General features: G+C 41.1%; 2 protein-coding genes across 3 annotated transcripts; both read left to right on the top strand.

Annotated features, from left to right (window-relative positions):
- ints13 (integrator complex subunit 13) lies at nt 1-8,899 on the top strand. Of its 2 annotated transcripts, XM_058078280.2 has the most exons (18): nt 1-340; nt 507-758; nt 825-899; nt 981-1,183; nt 3,431-3,511; nt 3,589-3,679; nt 3,745-3,873; nt 4,125-4,148; nt 4,656-4,740; nt 6,158-6,250; nt 6,324-6,413; nt 6,480-6,658; nt 6,734-6,898; nt 6,974-7,128; nt 7,945-8,175; nt 8,246-8,376; nt 8,445-8,577; nt 8,681-8,899. In XM_058078280.2, the coding sequence occupies exons 2-18, from the start codon at nt 534-536 to the stop codon at nt 8,715-8,717; spliced, it is 2,127 nt and encodes a 708-aa protein (XP_057934263.2). In that variant the 5' UTR covers nt 1-340; nt 507-533; the 3' UTR covers nt 8,718-8,899. The 2 variants fall into 2 exon arrangements, with proteins under 2 accessions (XP_057934263.2, XP_057934264.2); XM_058078281.2 differs by lacking the exon at nt 4,125-4,148.
- A 513-nt stretch (nt 8,900-9,412) lies between these two features.
- On the top strand, nt 9,413-23,834 carry ano6 (anoctamin 6). Its single transcript, XM_058078276.2, has 20 exons — nt 9,413-9,688; nt 11,264-11,334; nt 12,774-12,902; nt 14,222-14,287; nt 15,241-15,528; nt 15,599-15,712; nt 15,784-15,899; nt 16,764-16,898; nt 16,967-17,072; nt 18,034-18,094; nt 18,177-18,322; nt 18,395-18,472; nt 18,569-18,797; nt 19,678-19,847; nt 19,925-20,022; nt 20,101-20,231; nt 20,986-21,191; nt 21,260-21,456; nt 22,783-22,888; nt 22,957-23,834. The coding sequence occupies exons 1-20, from the start codon at nt 9,598-9,600 to the stop codon at nt 23,188-23,190; spliced, it is 2,772 nt and encodes a 923-aa protein (XP_057934259.2). The 5' UTR covers nt 9,413-9,597; the 3' UTR covers nt 23,191-23,834.
- The last annotated feature ends 649 nt before the right edge of the window (nt 23,835-24,483 follow it).

Below are 24,483 nucleotides of genomic sequence, written 5' to 3' on the forward strand. Positions count from 1 at the left end.
GGACCAAAGCTACCCATATTTCCGCTAATAACAACCCTAGCTAGCTTAACCGGAGTATTGTCTCTGCTAGCTAATGCCGCTTCTGTGTGTACACCAGCATGGGGACGTGGGATGAAATGAACATATTCAATATTCTGATAAGTATCCAGTAGTCGCTGGCAATAAAAGTGAAACAAAAACAACAACAACAAAAAAAACTAGCCAGCGCACCGTTGACGAGCACGGAAACCGCTTGTCTTGTTCCTTTAGCATGTAGTAAGACGTTAGCCCGCCTGTGGATTGTAGTCGGCCATGATTATGTCAAAACAGTGATTAGAATCATCGTGGGTTTTGCAGAGAGGTAGGTTTTATATTCATATAAAAAAGGTTGTCTGTGTGAAATATATCACAATTTTTGAAACGGCTATTTCCACACTCGGTAGCTTTGATGACATTTTTTTGTTTTAGCTTAAAGTAGCATCAATGTAAACATGCCTTGCTATATATTTGTGTCATTGTACTTCCAGATCAGCACTCCCTGCAGGCTTATCAAAATGAGGATGTTTTCAGTGTCTCACAAGACAGTCTTTGTGGTGGACCACTGTCCCTACATGGCTGAATCCAGTCGTCAGCAGGTGGAGTGTGATGTCCTGACCAAGAGCCGAGCCCAAGGAGTCATCCCTTTGGCTCCGGTGTCCAAGTCCCTATGGACCTGTGCTGTGGAGTGCTCCATGGAATACTGCCGGATCCTCTATGATATTTATCCAGTGGACAAATTGGTTAGATTCGGCATCATTTCATTAATACAAAGCTTGTATTTATGTTTTTTTTTTTTATCTTTATAGATTAATTACATTGTAAGCGACTCAGAATTCCACATCTTGAATAACTGGAAGCGTGAAAGCCAAAGTACTCATGAGGTTAGCTACATATTTTCAAGTACGTATATAACTTAATGTATAGACCATGTAGTGATGTGCCTTGTCTCCCCTTATTGACAGCTCATGTCGGCTCTGGCAGCCGTGGGGCCACCCAACCCACGCGAGGACCCCGAGTGCTGCAGCATCTTGCACGGGTTGGTTGCCGCCGTGGAGTCGCTGTGCAAGATCACCGAGTTGCAGCACGAGAAGCGTATCGCTCTCATGGACACTGCCGAGCGGGTTTCCAACAGGGGTCGCATTATCTGTTTGACCAACGCCAAAAGGTAAGATGATAATAATAATATTAATAATATTAAATGAAAAGATTTATGGCGGCACGGCGGTCTAGTGGTTAGCGCACAGACCTCACAGCTAGGAGACCAGGGTTCAATTCCCATTCTGTGTGGAGTTTGCATGTTCTCCCCGTGCATGCGTGGGTTTTCTCCGGGTACTCCGGTTTCCTCCCACATTCCAAAAACATGCTAGGTTAATTAGCAACTCCAAATTGTCCATAGGTATGAATGTGAGTGTGAATGGTTGTTTGTCTATATGTGCCCTGTGATTGGCTGGCGACCAGTCCAGTGTGTACCCCGCCTCTCGCCCCAAGACAGCTGGGATAGGCTCCAGCACCCCCCGCAACCCTCGTGAGGAAAAGCGGTAGAAAATGAATGAATGAATGAAAAGATTTATGTCAAACATAACATAACACCAATATGAGTCTTCAGATGCATATCATATTTTTATTGAAGTATATATACATTGTTAACAACATTAGCCACGTTTACATGAGGAGTTTTTCTCTTTCCGAATGACCTTTCCGAAAGCAATGGTATACATGGAAAGGAATATTCCAATCGCGTGTCTACATGCGTCGCTATAGTCAACCAGAATAGTCAATGGGGCACGCGCAGTAAAACGTAAACACCAACATCACGTTCACAACGATGCACAATTTAGATTAACCTAGATTAACTCTAATTAACCGAGCATGCATATTTTTGAAATGTGGGAGGAAACCGGAGTAGCACACGAAAGAACCCCCGCCAACACATGGGGGGTCAACATAAGAAGTCCACAACAGAGATGTGAAGCCAACATTCTAACCACTACGACACCGCGGTCCGTCTATATATTCATATATTATAATATTAAAAAAAAAAAAAAAGATTTACAAGAATATAATTGGAAAAAAAATGCAAAATTAAAAAAATGAGTAAAAAATTAAATAAATACATTTTAAAAACTGAGTAAAATGGCTGTTTTTCCTTAAATATATACATAACTTGGGTTGGAGTAGTTAGCATGTCAGGAGATGGTAAGACCTGGGTTCGATTCTGCGTTTTCGATTCTCTGTGTGGAGTTTGCATGTTCTCCCCGTGCATGCGTGGGTTTTCTCTGGGTACTCCGATTTCCTCCCACATTCCAAAAACATGCTAGGTTAACAGTAGCCACGTTTACATGAGGAGTTTTTCTCTTTCCGAATGGAATCTTTCCGAATGACCTTTCCGAAAGCAATGGTATACATGGAAAGGAACATTCCAATCGCGTGTCTACATGCGCCGTTATAATCAACCAGAATAGTCAATGGGGCATGCCCAGTAAAACGTAAACACCATTACATTATTATTATTTATTTAAATTATTTGGGCAATTTACTGTTCACGCTGCACTTTACATTATGTTGTTCATATTTGGTGTCTGTTCTATCTATTTATTCTCCACATTCTTATTATTATTATTATTATTTATTATTATTACTTATCTTTTGTGTCTATTATTATATGGGAGCCAGGCAACGACATTTCGTTGGCAATTTCACTACTGTGTTTTTGTGCAATGACAATAAAGGGAGTCTATCTATCTATCTATCATCATGTGATACTTCCTCAAGTTTTTCTTTCACTTATTCACGTATTGCCAGTTTTTCGTTCGTCCAGTCTTAAAACTTAGTTTGAATCAAAAACAAACTTTCTTAGCAGTCCAGTGCCGATTGCTCGCCTCCATTTTTTAAAAATCGAAGCACGTCTCGAGCTGTGTGTTATGTCATATCTCAGCATTCGCTGAAAGAACGCACCCGGGAACAGGAAAAGATAAAGTTTAATCTTGCTAATATTTTATAATTAAGCTCGACACATGTTTTATATAGATATGTATTTTCTTTTTTAATAAAACTGGACTTGTGAATGGCGTATAGAAGGGTTTAGATTCTGTTCCACAGATGGCGCTAATGCACACGAAAGCTGCTTGCCAACCGCCAATAAACAACAGAAGAAGAAAAACACCACGAAGAAGAACGCAGTCTGACAACTTTCCGTTTGAGCGGGTACAAGATACCTCAATCGGATTGGGGAAAGGAATATTCCAATCCCTGTGAATCATTCGGATTGGCACTTTTGTTTGGGAATGAGGTGTATACAAAGGTCACATTCTTTCCGTTTGAGCAAATAACCCGAATGGAATTGGAATATTTGGGTCCATGCAAACATGGCTATTGATATTTTAATTATGTTCAAATATGTTTCATAATGCAGTGACACTCACGTGCGCATGCTGGAAGACTGCATTCAGGAGACCATCGTGGAGCAAAACAAGCTGGCAGCTGGCTCCGACAGGTTAGTTCAAGTCCCACTATTTGAAAGTCTCGACATTGGGACGCATAAATATGATAAAACTGCACTTTGTTTTTCAGGCTGATGGGCATCCAGAAGTGTGAGCTGGTCCTCATTCACATTTACCCTCAGGGCGAGGACACGCTGGTGTCCGACCGTCCCAAAAAAGAGGTAACCGTTGGAAGGTTTCTACGTGGTATATATATCTGCATTTAAAACGCGTTCCTGTCTTTTAGATTTCGCCTCTGCTGACCAGTGAGGTTCACAGTGTGCGTGCAGGGAGACACTTGGCCACCAAACTCAACATCCTCGTCCAGCAGCACTTTGACTTGGCCTCCACCACCATCACAAACATCCCCATGAAGGTAAGCGCCGTCTATGTCTAAGCATAGTTGTTGTCACAAGCCGCATGCAATGCAACGCTCATTTCTTCATTTTTGTTTTCATTGATGGCTTTTTTTCCCCCGTCCTTTTTTGCTTGCTTAACTCGCAAGCTCCTCCTCACATCTTACTACTTCACTTCCGCTGTGGTCTTTTTTTTTTTTTTTTTTCCTCTCCTTTGTAAATCTGACTGAACCCTGCTGCTGATTTCATGCTGTATTTTCTGTTTTGCTAGCCCACATTAAATGTTTGCGACCAGGTTAGTACTCGATTCACACACAATACACCCAAGTGAGGAAGGCGCAGAGTCAAAAAGCCATGTGTCGTGTCTGTTACTGTATGTTGTGCATTGCAAAAAAAAAAAGGCTCCCATGTTGTCATTCATTGTAATGATCGTGCAGGAGGACAGGCTACCGTGGTCTCACATGGACAATTAAAGTCATTGTAAAAGTGTACTAATACTTATGTCCAAACATGACCAACGTTGCCTCTTCTTCGTCCTATTTGCCAATGTGTGTTCCCTCCTTTCAGTCCCCCACTGTGTTATCCTGACCATCACTCAGAAAGCCACCTCTAGCTGGTTAGCATTTAGCATTCCTCCCCCCCCCCCGAGTGTAAACAAAGGCAACATTCCATAACTGGAACATGAAATCAGCAGTGTGTGTCTGTATGTGTAAATGTATGTAAGTATCCCTGCATGGTAAGTTTGTTTATTTTTTAGACCACTTTCTTTGTGTTTTCTTTCTCTTTTCTGTGGTCGCAACAGGAAGAGCAGCACGCCAACACGTCCGCCAATTATGACGTTGAGCTCCTGCATCACAGGGACGCTCACCTGGAGTTCTTTAAAAGCGGTGGGTAGCCACACCTTGTACATGACGACTTGTTTTAACCTTCCTCTTGTGTTAGATTTCTGGTATCATCATGTTAACGGGTCGGTTTTGACCCATGGAGCCTATCCCAGCTGTCTTTGGGCGAGAGGCGGGGTACACCCTGGACTGGTGGCCAGCCAATCACAGGGCACATATAGACAAACAACCATTCACACTCACATTCATACCTATGGACAATTTGGAGTCACTAATTAACCTAGCATGTTTTTGGAATGTGGGAGGAAACCGGAGTACCCGGAGAAAACCCACACATACACGGGGAGAACATGCAAACTCCACACAGAGATGGCCGAGAGTGGAATTGAACTTTTTAGTAGTCAGCAGTAGAACATAGATTAGTTTCAGGAAAATATCAGTTCCCCACTAAAAAAGGGAGACTACACCAACATTCATTCATTCATTTTCTACCTCTTATCCTCACAAGGGTCGTGGGGGGTGCTGGAGCCTATCCCAGCTGTCTTTGGGCAAGAGGCGGGGTACACCCTGGACTGGTGGCCAGCCAATCACAGGGCACATATATTCAAACAACCATTCACACTCACATTCATACCTATGGACAATTTGGAGTCGCTAATTAACCTAGCATGTTTTTGGAATGTGGGAGGAAACCGGAGTACCCGGAGAAAACCCACGCATGCACGGGGAAAACATGCAAACTCCACACAGAGATGGCCGAGGGTGGAATTGAACCCTGGTCTCCTAGCTGTGAGGTCTGCGCGCCAACCACTCGACCACCGTGCCTCCCACATAAAAGACAATTGTTTTCATTCATTCATTTTCTACGGCTTTTTCCTCACAAGGGGCACGGGGGGTGCTGGAGCCTATCCCAGCCGTTTTCGGGCGAGAGGCGGGGTACACCCTGGACTGGTGGCCAGCCAATCACAGGGCACATATAGACAAACAACCATTCACACTCACATTCATACCTATGGACAATTATGGACAATTAACCTAGCATGTTTTTGGAGTGTGGGAGGAAACCGGAGTACCCGGTATGCACAGGGAGACCATGCAAACTCCACACAGAGATGGCCGAGAGTGGAATTGAACCCTGGTCTCCTAGCTGTGAGGTCTACACGCTAACCACGTGACCGCCGTGCCGCCCACATAAAAGACAATTGTTTTCATTCATTCATTCATTTTCTCCCGCTTTTTCCTCATGAGGGTCACGGGGGTGCTGGAGCCTATCCCAGCTGTCTTCGGGCACGAGGCGGGGTACACCCTGGACTGGTGGCCAGCCAATCACAGGGCACATATAGACAAACAACCATTCACACTCACATTCATACCTAAAAAAACTAAATTAGACCACAGCAGCAACTCTCTGATCACCAAGACATAATGATCTTTGAACCCACTCGTTTTTTTTGTCGCACAGGAGACTTGCACATGGCCGGCACAAGCACGCGTGAAAACGGACTCAAAGAAACCGTCACGCTAAAGTGGTGCACGCCAAGAACGATCACCATCGGTAAGTTCTGACAAGAAATGGGAATGTTTGTGCAAATAAAAGCTAAAAAAATTGCCAATTTTTCCCCTTCCAGAATTGCATTACTGCACAGGAGCTTATCGCATCTCTCCGACTGACGTCAACAGTCGCCCTTCGTCGTGTTTGACAAACTTTCTCCTCAACGGTAAGCCAAAACAAAAATGTCCTCCTTTTCCACTATTTCTCTTTGTATTAAATCCCCTGACTTCAGGACGATCGGTGCTACTGGAGCAGCCCAGGAAGTCCGGTTCGAAGGTCATTAGCCACATGCTCAGCAGCCACGGCGGCGAGATCTTCCTGCACGTGCTCAACAGCAACCGCTCCACGCTGGAGGACCCGCCTTCCATCAGCGAAGGCTGCGGGGGCCGAGTGACGGACTATCGCATCACCGTATGTTCATTTCACCGCAAATGCTCCCAGACGCGCAACACAAACGTCCCATTTCATGACCTTTGTGGTTTTCAGGATTTCGGGGAGTTCATGAAGGAGAACCGTCTGTTTCCCGTGTTCGAGTCCTCTCATCATGCTTCCGGGAAGCTACCAGCAGAGCGCGCCAAGGCTCAGCTTGAGCGGCACACACGTTACTGGCCCATGATCATCTCCCAAACCACCATTTTTAACATGCAGGCTGTGAGAACATCTTTACTCTCTCTGTTGCCACTTTGTTCTCCATGTTTCTTTCTTATTGGATCATTTTTTTGCAAGGTGGTTCCTCTGGCTAACCTGATTGTGAAAGAGACACTGACGGACGAAGACGTCCTCACCTGCCAGAAGACTGTTTACAACCTGGTGGACATGGAAAGGAAGAACGACCCTCTTCCCATCTCCACCGTGGGTTCCAGAGGCAAAGGACCAAAGAGGTTGGTTTGTTTAGACCAGGGGTCTCAAACTCAATTTACTTGGGGGCCACTGGAGCTAGGGTCTGGGTGAGACTGGGCCGCATCAGGTTTTCCAAAAAAAAACCAACAAAAAAATGCATTTATTAAAAACAGAAAAATTAATAAACTTTGCTTTGGTTTCGATTTTCTACAAGAAAAGCTCTGATAAAACATTCCACTGTTCTCAAATATCTTACTTTTATTTTTCTGCACAAAATAAGATGAAAAATAAATAAACAAATCAAGAATAAAGAAAATCAATCAGTAATAAATAAATATAATAATAATAAAACAGCAAATAATAAAAACTTAAGAAACCACATATAGTTGGTGGGTAGACAAATTATTTTTTCAGATTAAAATGAACAAAGCATTATTAGAGCCCTGTAGACATGACAAAACACGACTATAGTCACATTTATACTCTTTTTGTTATTTACAACATATTGCGCAACTGCAGGGTCTTGAGACACATGTTAACTCGCAAACTAGAGAGCTAGCGACCTAAACGGTAGCCTTCAAGTTATTTCCTTTAAACTTAAATAGCCAAAAACTTACCACTTCCACACGGATAGGGAGGATAACTATTAACAGTTATTTAACCTTTAACATGAACATTAATCAAACGTAATCATTTTTTCTGGGTACATGATGCCATACAGCATCCATATCAAACTTGCGCGGGCCGCACTAACATTAAACTTTCATATCAAGGCGGGGGCCTCAAACTAGTGTCCTGCGGGCCATATTTTCATCTTTTGTCATGATGTTCAAGTTTGTTCCCCTCCACCATGGCAGAGATGAACAGTACCGTATCATGTGGAACGAGCTGGAGACTCTTGTCAAAACACACGCCGGGGCCACCGACAAGCACCAGAGGGTCCTGGACTGCATCATCGCCTGCCGTAGTAAACCACCTGAAGAGGAGGAGAGGAAGAAGAGAGGCAGGAAAAGGGAGGAGAGGGAAGACAGGGCGGAGAAAAATGGCAGCAAGGACGCGGAGGATAAAAGCTGGAAGGACTCGGAGAGGCGAGTTTGGTCCTCAAAGCGGGCCTGAACATGACATGGTTTGTTGGCTAACTGTTGTTTTTAATTGCAGGGTAAAAAGTTTACAGGATAAAGATGATCAGGAGTCGGAAGTGATTAAAGATTCACCTGATTCCCCTGAACCCCTCAATAAGAAGCCACGTCTGACCACTGATGACGTTCAGCCACCAGAGGGAGTAAAAGGTACCACTAAGTTTATCGCATCAGCTTTCATTTTATGTAGTTTGACACAATGCTATGTTTCTCCACAGGTCCCGTCTCGCTCCTCACAATGTGGACCAATCGGATCACTGCCAAGTCCAGGAAGCGTCGGGATCTTATGGGAAGAGCGCATTCAGTCAATAGCAGATTTGAGCTGTACCAGCACCTCAAAGATGAAAACGGGTGAGTCTGCAATGTTTATATTCATATGCACCGTACATACAGTGCAACCCAAATAAAGATGCATCACATAGTCAAACTTTACTATGATTTCCTCTTCTTATAGGATGGACGTTCATGAAAATGGCAAAGCGTCCAGATGATGTCGTGATCCAAAAAAGGAGAAGTGCCTCTGCGTTTTTTCCAGTATTGGGGGTGTTGCTCACACGCTCAAAGCAAGAATTGCCAGTGAAATGAAATTTGTAATTTTTTAAAACCATTTTTTTTGTAAATATAACATTCGTGTATTGTACATTGCAATAAAATCATATGATAGAGAACACAAGATTGGAATAAGTTGACTCACCTACTGTTGTAGCCGTAATATAGATCGGTATTCAGATACATTATTTGTCCTTTGTTGGGGATTACTTTGCTACATTGTAGTCCCAACAAGAATAAAACATTTTAAAGGAAAAGAACGAAAAAAATTAAAGGAAATGAACAGCCTTATATGTACATTAGGTATTATTCATACTTGTGTATCAGTGTTGTGCAATTTAGCATAAATATGAATGTACAATTGCTACAAATGCAGTATACTATTTTTAAACAGATACATTAAAATAGTATAGTACACAGATGACCGACTTTTGAATAAACAATATGCTGAGATATATCAATTACATGTAACTGTAGGTGACAGGAAAGTCAAAATATGTCCGTTCTGTTTTTTACTGTTTTCATGGACACCGCCATCTTGCTTTTTCAAGTTGCTGTGATGTCATCACAATAGTTCCAAATTTGGACTTCCGGGCAAAAGAATGGCACGCGGGCACACGACGAAGAAGAACCTCCTCCTCCTTTTCCTCTTTTCATGGACCCCACCCTTCTTGTACCGCTTCTCTCAAGTCCCAACTTGACAAAAAGTGAACTGTATTGTCATTGTTGCGAAATATACGAAATGTTCGCAGGAAGGCGACGTTAAACTGCTGTCAAAACCACTAAGGTAGGTTAACATTAGCTTTAAAAAGTTGAGCTAGCATGGAGAACGACATCCTGGAGATGGAGTCGATGTCTGACACCGAGGAGCCGGAGGGAGATGCCCACTTGGAAATGATTGTAGAAGATGTTGGTAAGATACACTTTTTATGCTTTTTTAAAGCTTTTTTTTTTAGGTGGGCAACTCATTAAGGCGAAAATTAGTCACACATATAACTTGGTTAAGTTATTGCCATGCTTCATGACTCATTAGGTTTCCTAAAACATGTATTTTCACTCATTGTTTTCCTAAAAGTGACATTACAAGGACTTTTATTGTGAAAGAAGGGTTTTAAACATTGTTGTATTTATGTGTAACGCTACTGGGGGGCGTGGCTCCGTGCCCATAATAATACAGTATGTCCCTGAGGGAGGTTACATGGGTTGCCAGATGTTGATGTTTGTCTTCCTGCCCGGCAACACGCATTGCTTACATTTCTTGTGGAGCATCTTAAAAGTGGACTAGAATGAAGTCAGACCTGTTTTGAAAGTGAAACTAGCATGAGCATGCGCACTCTTATGGCCAGGTCACAACATTAAGAACAACCTGTACCATCTCTAGCTAAATAACTAATATTAACTTAAAATAATTATTCATTAATTCATTAGTTTTTACCGCTTTTTCCTCACGAGGGTCGCGGGGGGTGCTGGAGCCTATCCGAGCTGTCTTTGGGCGAGAGGCGAGGTACACCTTGGACTGGTCGCCAGCTAATCACAGGGCACATATAGTAGACAAACAACCATTCACACTCACATTCATACCTATGGACAATTTCGAGTCGCCAATTAACCTAGCATGTTTTTGGAATGTGGGAGGAAACCGGAGTAATCAAATAATTTTAATAATATAATTAAATTAATCCAATGAGGAGTCGAATAATGATGATAATTACAAAATAAAATAAAAAAAGCAAGAAAGTCATGATTTTGACACACATTTTTTGCAGAACTGTGTACCCAAACTAATATGTCATAAACCAAATCAGCATTTTAATGACTTTTATTGCAAGTGCCTGAGAAAAAACAGCCGGAATACGTCCCGTGGGGTGCGTTGTCGTCGTCTGCTACCGTGCATTTTCAGTTTTGTGTAGCTATACCTAATATTCAGGCCACAGAAGCACCAAAAAGTATGACATGAATTTTCACAGTTCATTCCCAGAGGAGTTATTGATGATCCGACCAAGCAGACAGTTAGTGCACTTTGTTTTTTAAAGGCTCATCAATTATTCACAGTCATACTTTGCAAGCATTTTAAACACAGATAAACACAACCGATTCAACCAGTTTGTCGCAGGAAGTGCTATTTATGTGTGTGTAAGGCAGGAGTGTCCAAACTGCGGCACAGGGGCCATATTTATATAATTTAACAAGAAAACTAAAAAAAACCCATTAAAAATCTGATGTAATTTTCAAGCATAAAGTCAAAATATTAAAAGACAAGCATTAAACCAGGGGCACGATACACATTGAAACAAGATTACATGCCTTATTGTCACAGCTGTGCTTGCAGAGGAAGTGAGTTATTGTGAAACAATATGCCTTTATGGAGAATGACATTTGTGCTCTTTTTAAGCTAACAGATGCCTCTGCTGTCAGCACGTTTGATTTTTTTTTTCATGCACACGACAGCCATGCAGGCCAAACGTCATCACTGTTTCTTTCCCTGCAGTTTACCCTGAGGAGTTTCTACCAACGTATCACAGTATTCAGGAAGGATCAACCGTCACCAAAGTACAGCTGGTGAGTCCAACTCCATTTGAATCAATGTAAATGTCCCAGGTTAAACTCTTTTTCAATTTTTGGAAGTTTGGGTGGGGGAAAAGTTATTCCCACTCACATTCATACTTATGGACAATTTGGAGTCGCCAATTAACCTAGCATGTTTTTGGAATGTGGGAGGAAACCGGGGTACCCGGAGAAAACCCACGCATGCACGGGGAGAACATGCAAACTCCAAGTGGAGAATCGAACCTGGGTCTTCCTGATCTGCTGCCTGTGACCCACATGCTAACCATGTGCTTCCCTGAATTTTTTTTTTAATTTACATTTTGCCCTGCGATTGGCTGGTGACCAGTCCAGGGTGTACCCTGCCTCTCACCCAAAGACACCTGGGATAGGCTCCCGCAAAGATGAATGGGTAGATGGATATTTTAATTTTGTTATTCATTCATTCATTTTCTACCGCTTATCCTCACGAGGGTCGTGGGGGGTGCTGGAGCCTGTCCTAGCTGTCCTCGGGTGAGAGGCGGGGTACACCCTGGACTGGTGGCCAGCCAATCAAAGGGCACATATAGACAAACAACCATTCACACTCACATTCATACCTATGGACAATTTGGAGTCGCCAATTAACCTAGCATGTTTTTGGAATGTGGGAGGAAACCGGAGTACCTGGAGAAAACCCACTCATGCACGGGTAGAACATGGAAACTCCACACAGAGATGGCCGAGGGTGGGATTGAACTCATGTCTTCTAGCTGTGAGGTTTGCGCGCTAACCACACGTCCGCCGTGCAGCCCTTAATTTTGTTATTATCATCAATAAATAAATATGTAAAAAAATATCTCAAATAAAATAAGAATAAATAAAATAGATCTTGCCTGCACAGTGGAGAGTGGTTAGCGCACAGGCCACACAGCTAGGAGACCCGAGTTTGATTCCACCCTCGGTATGCATGGGTTTTCTCCAGGTAATTGTCCATAGGTATGAATGTGAGTGTGAATGGTTGTTTGTCTATATGTGCCCTGTGATTGGCTGGCCACCAGTCCAGGGTGTACCCCGCCTCTCACCCGAAGACAGCTGGGATAGGCTCCAGCAACCCCTGCGACCCTTGTGAGGATAAGCAGTAGAAACTGAATGAATGAATGAATGAATGAATTACAGGCGGCCCTCCAAGAGTACCCATAAGTCAGATGTTTCATGGCATCTAATGAGATGCAGAAGGCTTTTGTTGTTAACGTGTTAAGAGGTGGAGACGTCTGACGTCGTAATGTTTGCTGACTCTTCCCCCATCGCCTGCATGACGGCCGTAACGTTTACATTACAACACCAGGCATCCGTTTATCCACAACTCTGCCCCAGTCGCCCGTTACCCCGTCGACATGTATGAACAGATGGAGGAAGAAGAGTACGAGTTCCAGGCGACGGACGTACCTAACGAGCTGCTCTCTTGCTCCCAGGCCGACTTCAACGGCCAGCCTGATTCGCTGTTCTTCAACGATGGCGTCAGACGCATCGACTACATCCTGGTCTATGATGACGAGGACAAGAAGGACTTTGACAAGCGGCACACTTTTGCACGCCGCAAGGTAAGTCGAGGTTGAAGTGTAATGTCAATGTGATTGACATTGGGATTTTAAACTGTAGTTCAGGGCTGTTAATTTGTGATATTGGTGAAATATTATTATTATTATTATTATTATTATTATTATTATTATTATTATTATTATTATTATTATTATTATTATTATAACAAGTATCAACTTCACTCTTTTCCACCCCATTTTTTTACATTTTCCAAATATTTTATTTAATATAAATATTTAAATTTAATATAAATATTTAAATTTAATATACATATTTGTTCTTAAATAAAAAAATTCATAATTTTATTATCATAATATTTTGACTTTATATATTTTCCCCCATAGGCTCCAGCACCCCCCCTGACCCTCGTGAGGAAAAGCGGTAGAAAATGAATGAATGAATGAATATTTTCCCCCAACCAAATATTATTATTAACTATTATAAGTATAAACTTCACTCTTTTCCACCCCATTTTTTTTTTACATTTTCCAAATATTTTATTTAATATAAATATTTTAATTTAATATAAATATTTCTTCTTAAATAAACATTTTTTTCCTAATTTTATTCTCATAATATTTTGACTTTATATCTTTTCCCCCAACCAAATATTCAAAATTTATCACATTATTTTGTTCGGTTTGTTCATTTGCACATAACATTAAGACTTTAAAGATTTTGTCGTTTTCCTCATAATATTATGAGTTTATTCTCGTAAAATTGTGATCATTGACTATCATGAGAAGTGCTTGTGTCTTGTTGCTGTACCTAATGAAGCGTCCAGTGAGTGTACAGTGGGAGCTGACACATCCTGTGTGTTTTACCCAACAAAGCATCGGCTATTGACTGTGGACTGTTTGCGAAGGGAGTTCATGATAAGGTTGTTACTACAGTATATTTTGCATTAACGTCATTATTCCAAGCTCTTCATCTACTATTTAGCTTGTTTCCACTTGCTGCAAACGCACGCCTACTAGATCCAAATGGGCTCCTTCAAGGGATGTCACAAGTCTCCGTTAGCTAAGCGCCTCGCATTGCGGTCCGCCCAGCCAAAACAAACAGGGATGGTATTCCCTACGTGTAAAGCTTTCTCATGGCCTCTGCTAAACTCCCACATGCACTCATTTAATAGAATCCAGTGTATATCTATGCCATTCCTATCATTTGCAACAATGTAACAGTAAGGAGCGGGACGGGTGGACACAAATGTTAGCAGGATATGCATATGATCAAGGTCACTGACGGATAGCCTGTTTTTTTTTGTTTTTTTTTTTTACCAAGCTGTGGTTTAAGTTGTTGTTTTGTGTCTTCTTCTGTGCAGAGACGGCGAGAATACTTTGAGGCCAGCTTGATGAAAATGGGAATGGAGCTGGAGGCGACACGGTCTGTAAGTGTAACCATTTGCATTCTCTTACCCTCACCAATGTTTCTCCGCATCTACCTGTCTCATTGTGCATTTATGCTTTTATGTGTGTATATTATCATATATATATATTTTTTCTTAATTAAATTTATTTTTTATTTATTTATATTTATTTATTTATTTTATATTTATTATTTTTTTTAAGTTATATATATTTACAATATTATTTATTATACAAATAATTTTGTTAGTTATATTTATGTATTTCACATTTTTTCAACTATGTTTTAATTAATTGTTGTGGAAATACAGTCATAATAAATTCGCCACAGTAAAAAAAAAAGTTGCGGGGGGTGCTGGAGCCTAACCCAGCTGTCTTCGGGCGAGAGGCGGGCTACACCCTGGACTGGTCGCCAGCCAATCACAGGGCACATATAGACAAACAACCATTCACACTCACATTCATACCTATGGACAATTTGGAGTCGCCAATTAACCTAGCATGTTTTTGGAATGTGGGAGGAAACCGGAGTACCCGGAGAAAACCCACGCATGCACGGGGAGAACATGCAAACTCCACACAGAGATGGCCGAGGGTGGGATTGAACTCGGGTCTCCTAACTGTGTGGTCTGCGCGCTAACCACTCGACAGCCATGCATACTATACAAATTATTATTGTTATTATCATTAATTATGTATTTACATTTTTTTTCAACAATGTTTTAATTAATTATTGTGGAAATATGGTCATAATAAAGTTGCCACAATAAAAAAAAGTAAAAATCTACTAATTTGATTTTTAAACAAAATAAAAATTCTAAATGCTATACAATTATAGAAAAAAAAGTAAAAATCCACTAATTCGATTTTTAAGCAAAATAACAATTCTAAATGCTAATACAATAATAGTAGACATTTAAACATAAACATCATACTGCAAATTTAGAAATGAATGCTACTGTAATGTCCAATCCAGGAAGTGGACGACAATCTGGTCTTCGTCAAAGTCCACATGCCGTGGGACACGCTTTGCACCTATGCCGAGGTGCTCCACATCAAGCTCCCCATCCAACCCAACGACCTGTCCTCCCAGCGCTCGCCGTGGCAATGCCTGTCCTTCATCACCAAGTACTTCTACCCGGACGAGAAGGTCATCACCAAGGAGGCCGAGTTCTTCACCGCCCCGTTTGAGAAAGACCGCCTGGAGTACTTCTACGTGAAGGACAAGGATGTCTTCTTCTCTTCGTCCATGAGGAGCAGAATGGTTGTTGTTCTCGCAAAGTCACCACAATTCTCATCAGAGAACAATAAATGACGACAGTGTGCTCTCCCAGGCGTATTACATCTTGAGCCGAGCCCCCTATGAGATACGAGGGAGCGTAAAGAAGTTTGGCATCAGAAAACTGTTGGACAGCGGTGTTTACAAAGCTGCCTACCCGCTGCATGATGTAAGTCGTGGGTGACCGTGTTCCTCGCAAGACGCTTGCCGAATCTTTTTTTTTTTTTCCCCTGGATTCAGTGCAGGTTCAACGTGAAGTCCAAAGAAGAAGGCTGCCCTAACGAGCGCTTCCGGCTCTACAGGGAATGGGCTCATCCCAGAAGCTTCTACAAGATGCAGCCTCTTGATCTCATAAGGTGACATTCAAAGGCATCCGCGTCATATTCAGCATAGAGCAGGGGTCTCAAACTCAATTTACTTGGGGGGCCACTGGAGCTCGGGTCTGGGTGAGACTGGGCCGCATCAGGTTTTCTAAAAAACAAACAAAAAAACGCATTTATTAAAAACAAAAATTTTTTTAAAACTTCGCTTTGGTTCCAATTTTCTACAAGAAAAGCTGTGATAAAACATTCCACTGTTCTCAAATATCTTACTTTTTATTTTTCTACACAAAATAAGATAAAAAATAAATAAACAAATCAAGAATAAAGAAAATCAATCAATCAGTAATAAATAAATAAATATAATAATCATAATAAAACGGCAAATAATTAAAACTTAAGAAACCACATAAAGTTGGTGGGTAGACAAATTATTTTTTTCAGATTCAAATGAACAAAGCATTATTAGAGCCCTGTAGACATGACAAAACACGACTGTAGTCACATTTATACTTTTTTTATTTACAACATATTGCGCAACTGCAGGGTTTTGAGACACATGCTAACTTGCAAACTAGAGAGCTAGCGACCTAAACGGTAGCCTTCAAGTTATTTCCTTTAAACTTAAATAGCCAAAAACTTCCACTTCCACACGGATAGGGAGGATAACTATTAACAGTTATTTAACCTTTAACATGAACATTAATCAAACGTAATAATTTTTTCTGGGTACATGATACCATACAGCATCCATATCAAACTTGCGCGGGCCGCACTAACATTAAACTTTCATGTCAAGGCGAGGGCCTCAAACTAGTGTCCGGCGGGCCACATTTGGCCCGTGGGCCGCATGTTTGAGACCCCTGGCATAGAGAAATCATTCATTGTGATTTGTGGCAGGAAGTATTACGGCGAGAAAATTGGCATTTACTTCGCCTGGTTGGGCTTCTACACCATCATGCTGGCTCTGGCGGCTGTGGTGGGTCTGGGTTGCTTCATATATGGATACAAAACACAGGAAACCAGCACATGGAGGTATGGATGACTCATTGCTCACAAGCGCTGCACTTTACTTAGGGATCTGCTGTGTTGTGTGCTTGTAGCAAAGAGGTGTGCAACCCGGAGATTGGAGGCAAAATAGTGATGTGCCCGCAGTGTGACCAGGAGTGCAAATACTGGCGTTTAAACAGCACCTGTGAGGCTTCAAAGGTGGGTACTGTTTAAGATATATCTTCTTATTTTCCTTGTTTTTATGTATAATTTATTTTTATTTTTATTTTTATTTTTATTTTTATTTTTATTTTTATTTTTATTTTTATTTTTATTTTTATTTTTATTTTTATTTTTATTTTTATTTTTATTTTTATTTTTATTTTTATTTTTATTTTTTAATAAAATATATTTTTAAAATATATTTTTAAAATATATTTTTAAAATATGTTGTTTTTTTCTGGACAGCGTACTTCCTGCAGTGGCTATTATCTCATCACTGTATTGTAATGAGCCAGGGTTCAATTCCACCTTCGGCCATCTCTGAAAACATTCCATTGAAAAATAAGCAATTATGAACTTATTACAGGCTGCACGGCGGTCGTGTGGTTAGCGCGCAGACCTCACAGCTAGGAGACCCGAGTTCATTTCCACCCTCGGCCATCTCTGTGTGGAGTTTGCATGTTCTCCCCGTGCATGTGTGGGTTTTCTCCGGGTACTCCGGTTTCCTCCCACATTCCAAAAACATGCTAGGTTAATTGGCGACTCCAAATTGTCCATAGGTATGAATGTGAGTGTGAATGGTTGTTTGTTAATATGTGCCCTGTGATTGGCTGGCCACCAGTCCAGGGTGTACCCCGCCTCTCGCTCGAAGACAGCTGGGATAGGCTCCAGCAATACCTGCGACCCTCGTGAGGATAAGCGGCAGAAAATGAATGAATAAATGTATTGTACTGGCAGCTTTAAATGGCTGTACACTCATATTACTTAATATAGTAGACATAATAAGTGTAAATAAGCCATTTCAGAGGTAAATACAACTCCTGCATGTGTGTGTCACAGCAAATGTGTTCCCTTGTCTTGTCAAAGCCTCTGCTGGCTTCCCGCTTTTTATTTGTGCTAATCCTACAAGATGGATTTAAATATAAGTAGGCTGAAACTTGCTGTATTTTTTTTCTAGAAACTGTGCATATTTGACAACTTTGGCACGCTGGTATTTGCAGTTTTCATGTCAATCTGGGGTAAGTCACACCCATGCTTCGCTGGTTTCTTTTAAGCTCCATGCCTAAAGTGCTCCTATTTGCATTAATCTCCTCGATGTAGTAACCCTGTTCCTGGAATTTTGGAAGCGCTACCAGGCCGAGCTGGAATACCAGTGGGACACAGTGGAGTTCCTGGAGCAGGAGGAGCCGCCACGACCCGAATATGAAGCCAAGTGTGTCTACGAGAGGAAGAACCCAGTCACAGGGGTGAATCACACTCATTCTTGTTTTCCTCCTATAGTTCGATCTCTGTGTTTACAAGCCGTGTTTTGTTTTCAGGTGAAGGAAAAAGTGCCTTATACAGCCTGTGGACGATGCGTTCGAGTGTCAATAGGAATAGGGACAGTGTTATTCTGGGTAATGCCTTTCTTGTGTCATTTCCTGTCATTCTTACCTACAAAGTAAAGTCCAATAGAGATAGAAATTGAGTAATATTTGTATGGATTTGTATAGATCTTGCTGATCCTGGCCTCCATTGTGGCCATCACTGTGTACCGTCTGGCCGCCTTCTTCGCCTTCTCGGCCAGGCTGAGAGCTCAGGACCTGAAGGAGCTGGAGCCCCTCAAGGAATACGTGACGCCTCAGATGGCCACCTCGGTCACGGCCTCCCTCATCAGCTTCGTGGTCATCATGATCCTCAACATGCTGTACGAGAGGGTGGCCATCTGGATCACTAACTTTGGTGAGGTAACACATAACGGAGGAAAGATGTGACAAATCAACGTGATGCTGCTTTAGAGGCTTTAGAGCAGGGGTCTCAAACTCAATTTACTTGGGGCCCACTGGAGCTCGGGTCTGGGTGAGACTGGGCCGCATCAGGTTTTCCAAAAAAAAAACAAAAAACGCATTTATTAAAAACAGAAAAATTTAAAAAACAAGAAAATCTCTGATAAAACATTCCACTGTTCTCAAATATCTTAATTTTTATTTTTCTCCACAAAATAAGATGAAAAATAAATAAACAAATCAAGAATAAAGAAAATCAATCAATCAGTAATAAATAAATAAATATAATAATAACAATAAAACAGCAAATAATAAAAACTTAAGAAACCACATATAGTTGGTGGGTAGACAAATTATTATTTTTTTCAGATTAAAATGACCAAAGCATTATTAGAGCCCTCTAGACATGACAAAACACGACTATAGTCACATTTATACTCTTATCATTTACAACATATTGCGCAACTGCAGCGTCTTCAGACACATGCTAACTCGCAAACTAGAGAGCTAGCGACCTAAACGGTAGCCTTCAAGTTGTTTTTCCTTTAAACTCAAGTCGCCAAAAACTTACCACTTCCACATGGATAGGGAGGATAACTATTAACAGTTATTTAACCTTTAACATGAACATTAATCAAACGTAATCATTTTTTTCTGGGTACATGATACCATACAGCATCCATATCAAACTTGCGCGGGGCCGCACTAACATTAAACTTTCATATCAAGGCGGGAGCCTCAAACTAGTGTCCTGCGGGCCACATATGGCCACATTTGAGACCCCTATTTTAGAGGGACTGAGTTTGTCATTCTATTTGAAACGTGTCATCAAACAGAGCTGCCAAGGACCAAGACGGACTACGAGAACAGCTTGACCCTCAAGATGTTCCTCTTTCAATTCGTCAACTATTACTCCTCTTGTTTCTACATCGCCTTCGCCAAAGGAAAAGCCGTCGGCTATCCCGGGCAGCCCGTCTACCTCCTGGGAAAATACCGTAACGAGGAGGTAGGGCACCATTCGTCTTCTGCTCGTTGCAAATGAATTACTCTTCAATTTGTCTCTTGTTTTGATTGAATGAGCAGTGTGATCCTGGCGGTTGCCTAATTGAACTAACCACTCAGCTGTCAATCATCATGGGCGGAAAAGCCATCTGGAACAACATACAGGAAGTTCTCTTACCGTAAGAAACAGACATACTCGACATGGCGAAAGTAGCAATCAACCTCACTCACCTACAGCCTCAACTACGTGTGTGCAGGTGGGGCAAAAACTTGATTTTCCGCTATTGCACGCGTTCGGCATCACAGAAAGTGATCCCTCGTTGGGAGCAGGACTACCAGCTGCAACCCGTACCCAAATTGGGACTCTTCTACGAGTATCTGGAAATGGGTAAGAAGATGATCCCCGCAGGTCATCCAGAAACGAGAAGGTTGGCAGTTAGATCCTCACTCTCTCACTGTCGTTGCATTAATATGAATGACTGTTTGGAGCCTATCCCAGCTGTCTTCGGGCACCCTGGACTGGTGGCCAGCCAATCACAGGGCACATATAGACAAACAACCATTCACACTCACATTCATACCTATGGACAATTTGGAGTCGCCAATTAACCTAGCATGTTTTTGGAATGTGGGAGGAAACCGGAGTACCCGGAGAAAACCCACGCATGCACGGGGGAGAACATGCAAACTCCACACAGAGATGGCCGAGGGTGGAATTGAACCCTGGTCTCCTAGCTGTGAGGTCTGCGCGCTAACCACACGACCGCCGTGCAACCTGTAATAAGTTCATAATTGCTTATTTTTAAATGGAATATTTTCATAGTCAGAGCTTAGAAAACCTGCTTCCAAATACGATTTGTTTTTAGTAGAGCCCTGTAGACATGAAATAACACCCCTATAGTGCCTTCTACACTTATTTCGAGAAGTTTGTTTACCCGGCTTTAACTGAGAGGTGGTATCACCCCAATGAAGTCACTTCCAGAAATGAGACTGAACAGTGACAGCAAGTTTGTCATGGCTGGCTGCTGCCTAATTATGTCAGGGACCCTTTCATATTTCAACTTTATGCGACTAAAATGATGTAATTTTTTCTCATAATATCACAACATTATTCTTGTCACCTCCCCACCCCCAATGATCAGTCATCCAGTTCGGCTTCGTCACCCTCTTCGTGGCCTCCTTCCCTCTGGCTCCGGTCCTGGCGCTCGTCAACAACTTGTTCGAAATCCGCGTGGACGCCTGGAAAATCACCACGCAGTTCCGCCGCATCGTTCCCGAGAAGGCTCAGGACATCGGCGCCTGGCAGCCCATCCTTCAAGGCGTCGCCATTTTGGCCGTGGCCACCAACGTGAGTCATTGTTTTTAACCGTGGCGCTTCATCAATCATGATGTCATCAATTTCGGCCCACATTCCAGGCCATGATCATCGCCTTTACCTCTGACATGATCCCACGCTTGGTGTACTACTGGTCCTTCTCCGTGTATCCGTATGGAGACCATGATTCCCACACCATGGAGGGCTACATCCACAGCTCCTTGTCTATTTTCAACATCAGCGATTTCTCCAACTACAGCAGGCCGCTCAGCACGCCGTACAATATCACCACCTGCAGGTACAAAGTGGAACAACAGCCCGACTGAATCACTATAGCAGTCCTCTTGTGTTTTACATTTTAATGCATAAAAAGAATCACATAACATTTGTTTATTGCATCAAGACTCTATTTCAACAAAATGAAACCAAAAAAAAACATTTTTTTACTACATTTTAAAATGGTCTGGTTGAAATTATGACCACTGTATTGTTAGGGTCGGTTTCGACCTGGTTATAATAATATGACTATAAAGCAATATTTTGATCCACAACTAAAAGTGTACAATTAGCCAACACAATGACAACTAGCTCATTTTCTCATCATGTAAGCTTCAGGGGATTCTCATTTTGACCGCTTTTCCAGTAATACATGTGAGTTGAATTCACTCATTTGATTGGCTGATTTCACATTTACAATTTGGATCATGGAAAGAATGGCAAGAAGTACAGTCAACCAAGATCTGGACCTGTTATGGTTTTTAATTTCAGTTTATACTAAAGTTCTGTTGCTGAAAACAAGAACTTTTTCTACCTTTTCTTGACATTAATATATATGGGTCAAAATTCACCCGAACAAAATAGATGTTTCTTTAGTGATTAATACTAAAATGAGAAAATAAATAAAACTAATTGATTTAAGAGATATGTTCTATATCCCCCAGTAATAGCCAGGTAACAAAAGAACCTTCAATTTATTAATATGATTCTTTTGAGGTTCATTTTACCATTTTTGTAACTTGAAATCGAGGGGTATAGTGACAAAAATGCCCACACCAAAAGTATTAAAACCAACATTTTCATGGATGAGGAAGCCTAAGAAGGTAACCAAGACATGAGAAGAAAATTTGATGGTAACTTATTGTTTTTAGAGTATTTTGGTAATGGTAATGGTAATGGTTTTATTTAATTTGAACATGCATCAGATTACAATTGAGTGCATCCCACAATCAGTTCACAGTTCCACATGTCCAAAAGGAGTAGGAAGAAACAAAGCTTATTAAATCCTACCCCTCCATCTGGTACTTTTACAATCAGTAACTGTTACATTTGTTCACTTCCTGCTTTCCATAATACAGTTTAAGGTTTTTTTTGTTTTGTTTTGTTTTTTAAATAATGTACCTCGTACCGAAGTACGTGATATGACCATACAATGACCATACAATGACCATACAATGACCATACAATGACATAATAGGTACCATAATAACTGTCAATATATATATTTCATAGATGATTTAATACATGGGTCAAAACCGACCCGTTAACATAAGAGATGATACCAGAAATCTAACACAAGAGGAAGGTTAAAAATGACTCTGTTTGTTTGTTGTTGTTTTTTTTATAGGTATCGAGATTTCCGCTACCCTCCAGGGCACCCGAAAGAGTACGAGCACAACATCTACTACTGGCACGTGATCGCCGCCAAAATGGCTTTCATCATTGTTGTCGAGGTAGGAGCGCAAACAGGAAATCTCACTCTCTAAAATCCACTTCCACTAATACACGCCTATTTTTCCAGCACATCGTTTACCTGACCAAGTTCATCCTGTCTTACGTCATCCCCGACGTCCCGTACGCCGTCAGAGAACAAATCAAGCGGGAGAAGTACTTGACTCAGGTTATCCTCCATGAGACCAACCTCAAGCTGGTCACCAAACGCCTGAAGCCGCCGAATGATGACATCCACAAGAACTCGTATGGCAAGCTGGCAAAGGAGGACATTGAGCTGGATTTCCATTCACATTCGAACTGAGCCAAATCTTCGGAAACTTATGGACAGTAAGGAGAAACATGCTGGAATATTCTGCAGACTGAGCGGAAGCTATGAGAGCAAATGACAATCACAAGTTGCAGACAGTTCACATCGTGAAGCTAAACGACTAAGCTAAATGTTACCGGTGAAATACTGACATTCTGCAGTATTATTCAATGCACAAAATACAACTATAGATATTTTTTTTTTCTTTTAACTACATCATAAGAAAGATGTGCCCAAGATGTTTTAATGTGAGGCCTTTATTGTATTATATACGTTTACAGCTACACAGTCCTTTCAGTAAGTCAAATTAGCGCTTTATGACTCTCATTTTCAACAATTGTCCTTGTCTAAGTTTATATTTGTAGTTCAAACTACTCCACATTTATCAAATGGCACTTTTTATGGACTTTTTCTGTGACCACTGCACTGCACATAACTTTGACTTCATGGATCCTGTGTTTTTAAAATATAGTCATCTGCTCCTCCTGTGTCATTAATGTTAGACTTATACCTCTACTGTATTATAGCCATATACAGTACTTTTTATGGTACTGTAACCACTATAAACAGTATCCTGCATGTGGTTTTAGTTTTATACAGAGCAAATAAATTGTTTTGTATTAAAATGTTTTGCTTTACTTTTTGTCTTTTTGTCATTTAAAGACTTTTTTTTTCTTGTTTTACATTTTATTACAAACTTCATTTGTACAAAACAATATAAGCAGAATTACAGGAATATAAAAGTGCAATTCTATAGAACAATATCAACATAAATAAGAAAAAGTAAATAACAAAGAAAAGGAATGTGCGAGGGATATTGCTTGAAAATAAGAACAACAAAATAAAAACAATAGAAAACATGTCACTTATGCTTGTTCTTCATATGAATTGCTATGAAATGCTTTTCCGTTTTTGAATATCAGCTTCAGTGATTCATAGAATATTTTCAGTTCAGAAGAAAACTGGTGAATATTTGGCTTGCATAACATGACTCTGGATTTGTGAATATGGGATTTTCCTATTAAAAACAGAAATTTCACAGCATTCTGCAAATCTTTATGAATTAGAAATAAGACCATTTCCATTTTGATCACTCATTTGAAGACTTAATAAAGTTTTTGTACACCATTATTTCATTCATGGTGCCTGTAATGTGTAATACTGTTACAATTACATTAAATTACCCGCTTTCTAATATTTTACACGCCACATAATTTATTAAAAAAGTATTATTTCCATCGTGCTTACACGCTTTTGATCAGGCAGTTGCCTGTGAGCTCGCCGATG

The sequence above is a fragment of the Doryrhamphus excisus genome, linkage group LG2, assembly GCF_037039965.1.
Source record: "Doryrhamphus excisus strain RoL-2023G ecotype Guam linkage group LG2, RoL_Dexc_Guam_v1.1, whole genome shotgun sequence".
Classification (NCBI taxonomy): domain Eukaryota; kingdom Metazoa; phylum Chordata; class Actinopteri; order Syngnathiformes; family Syngnathidae; genus Doryrhamphus; species Doryrhamphus excisus.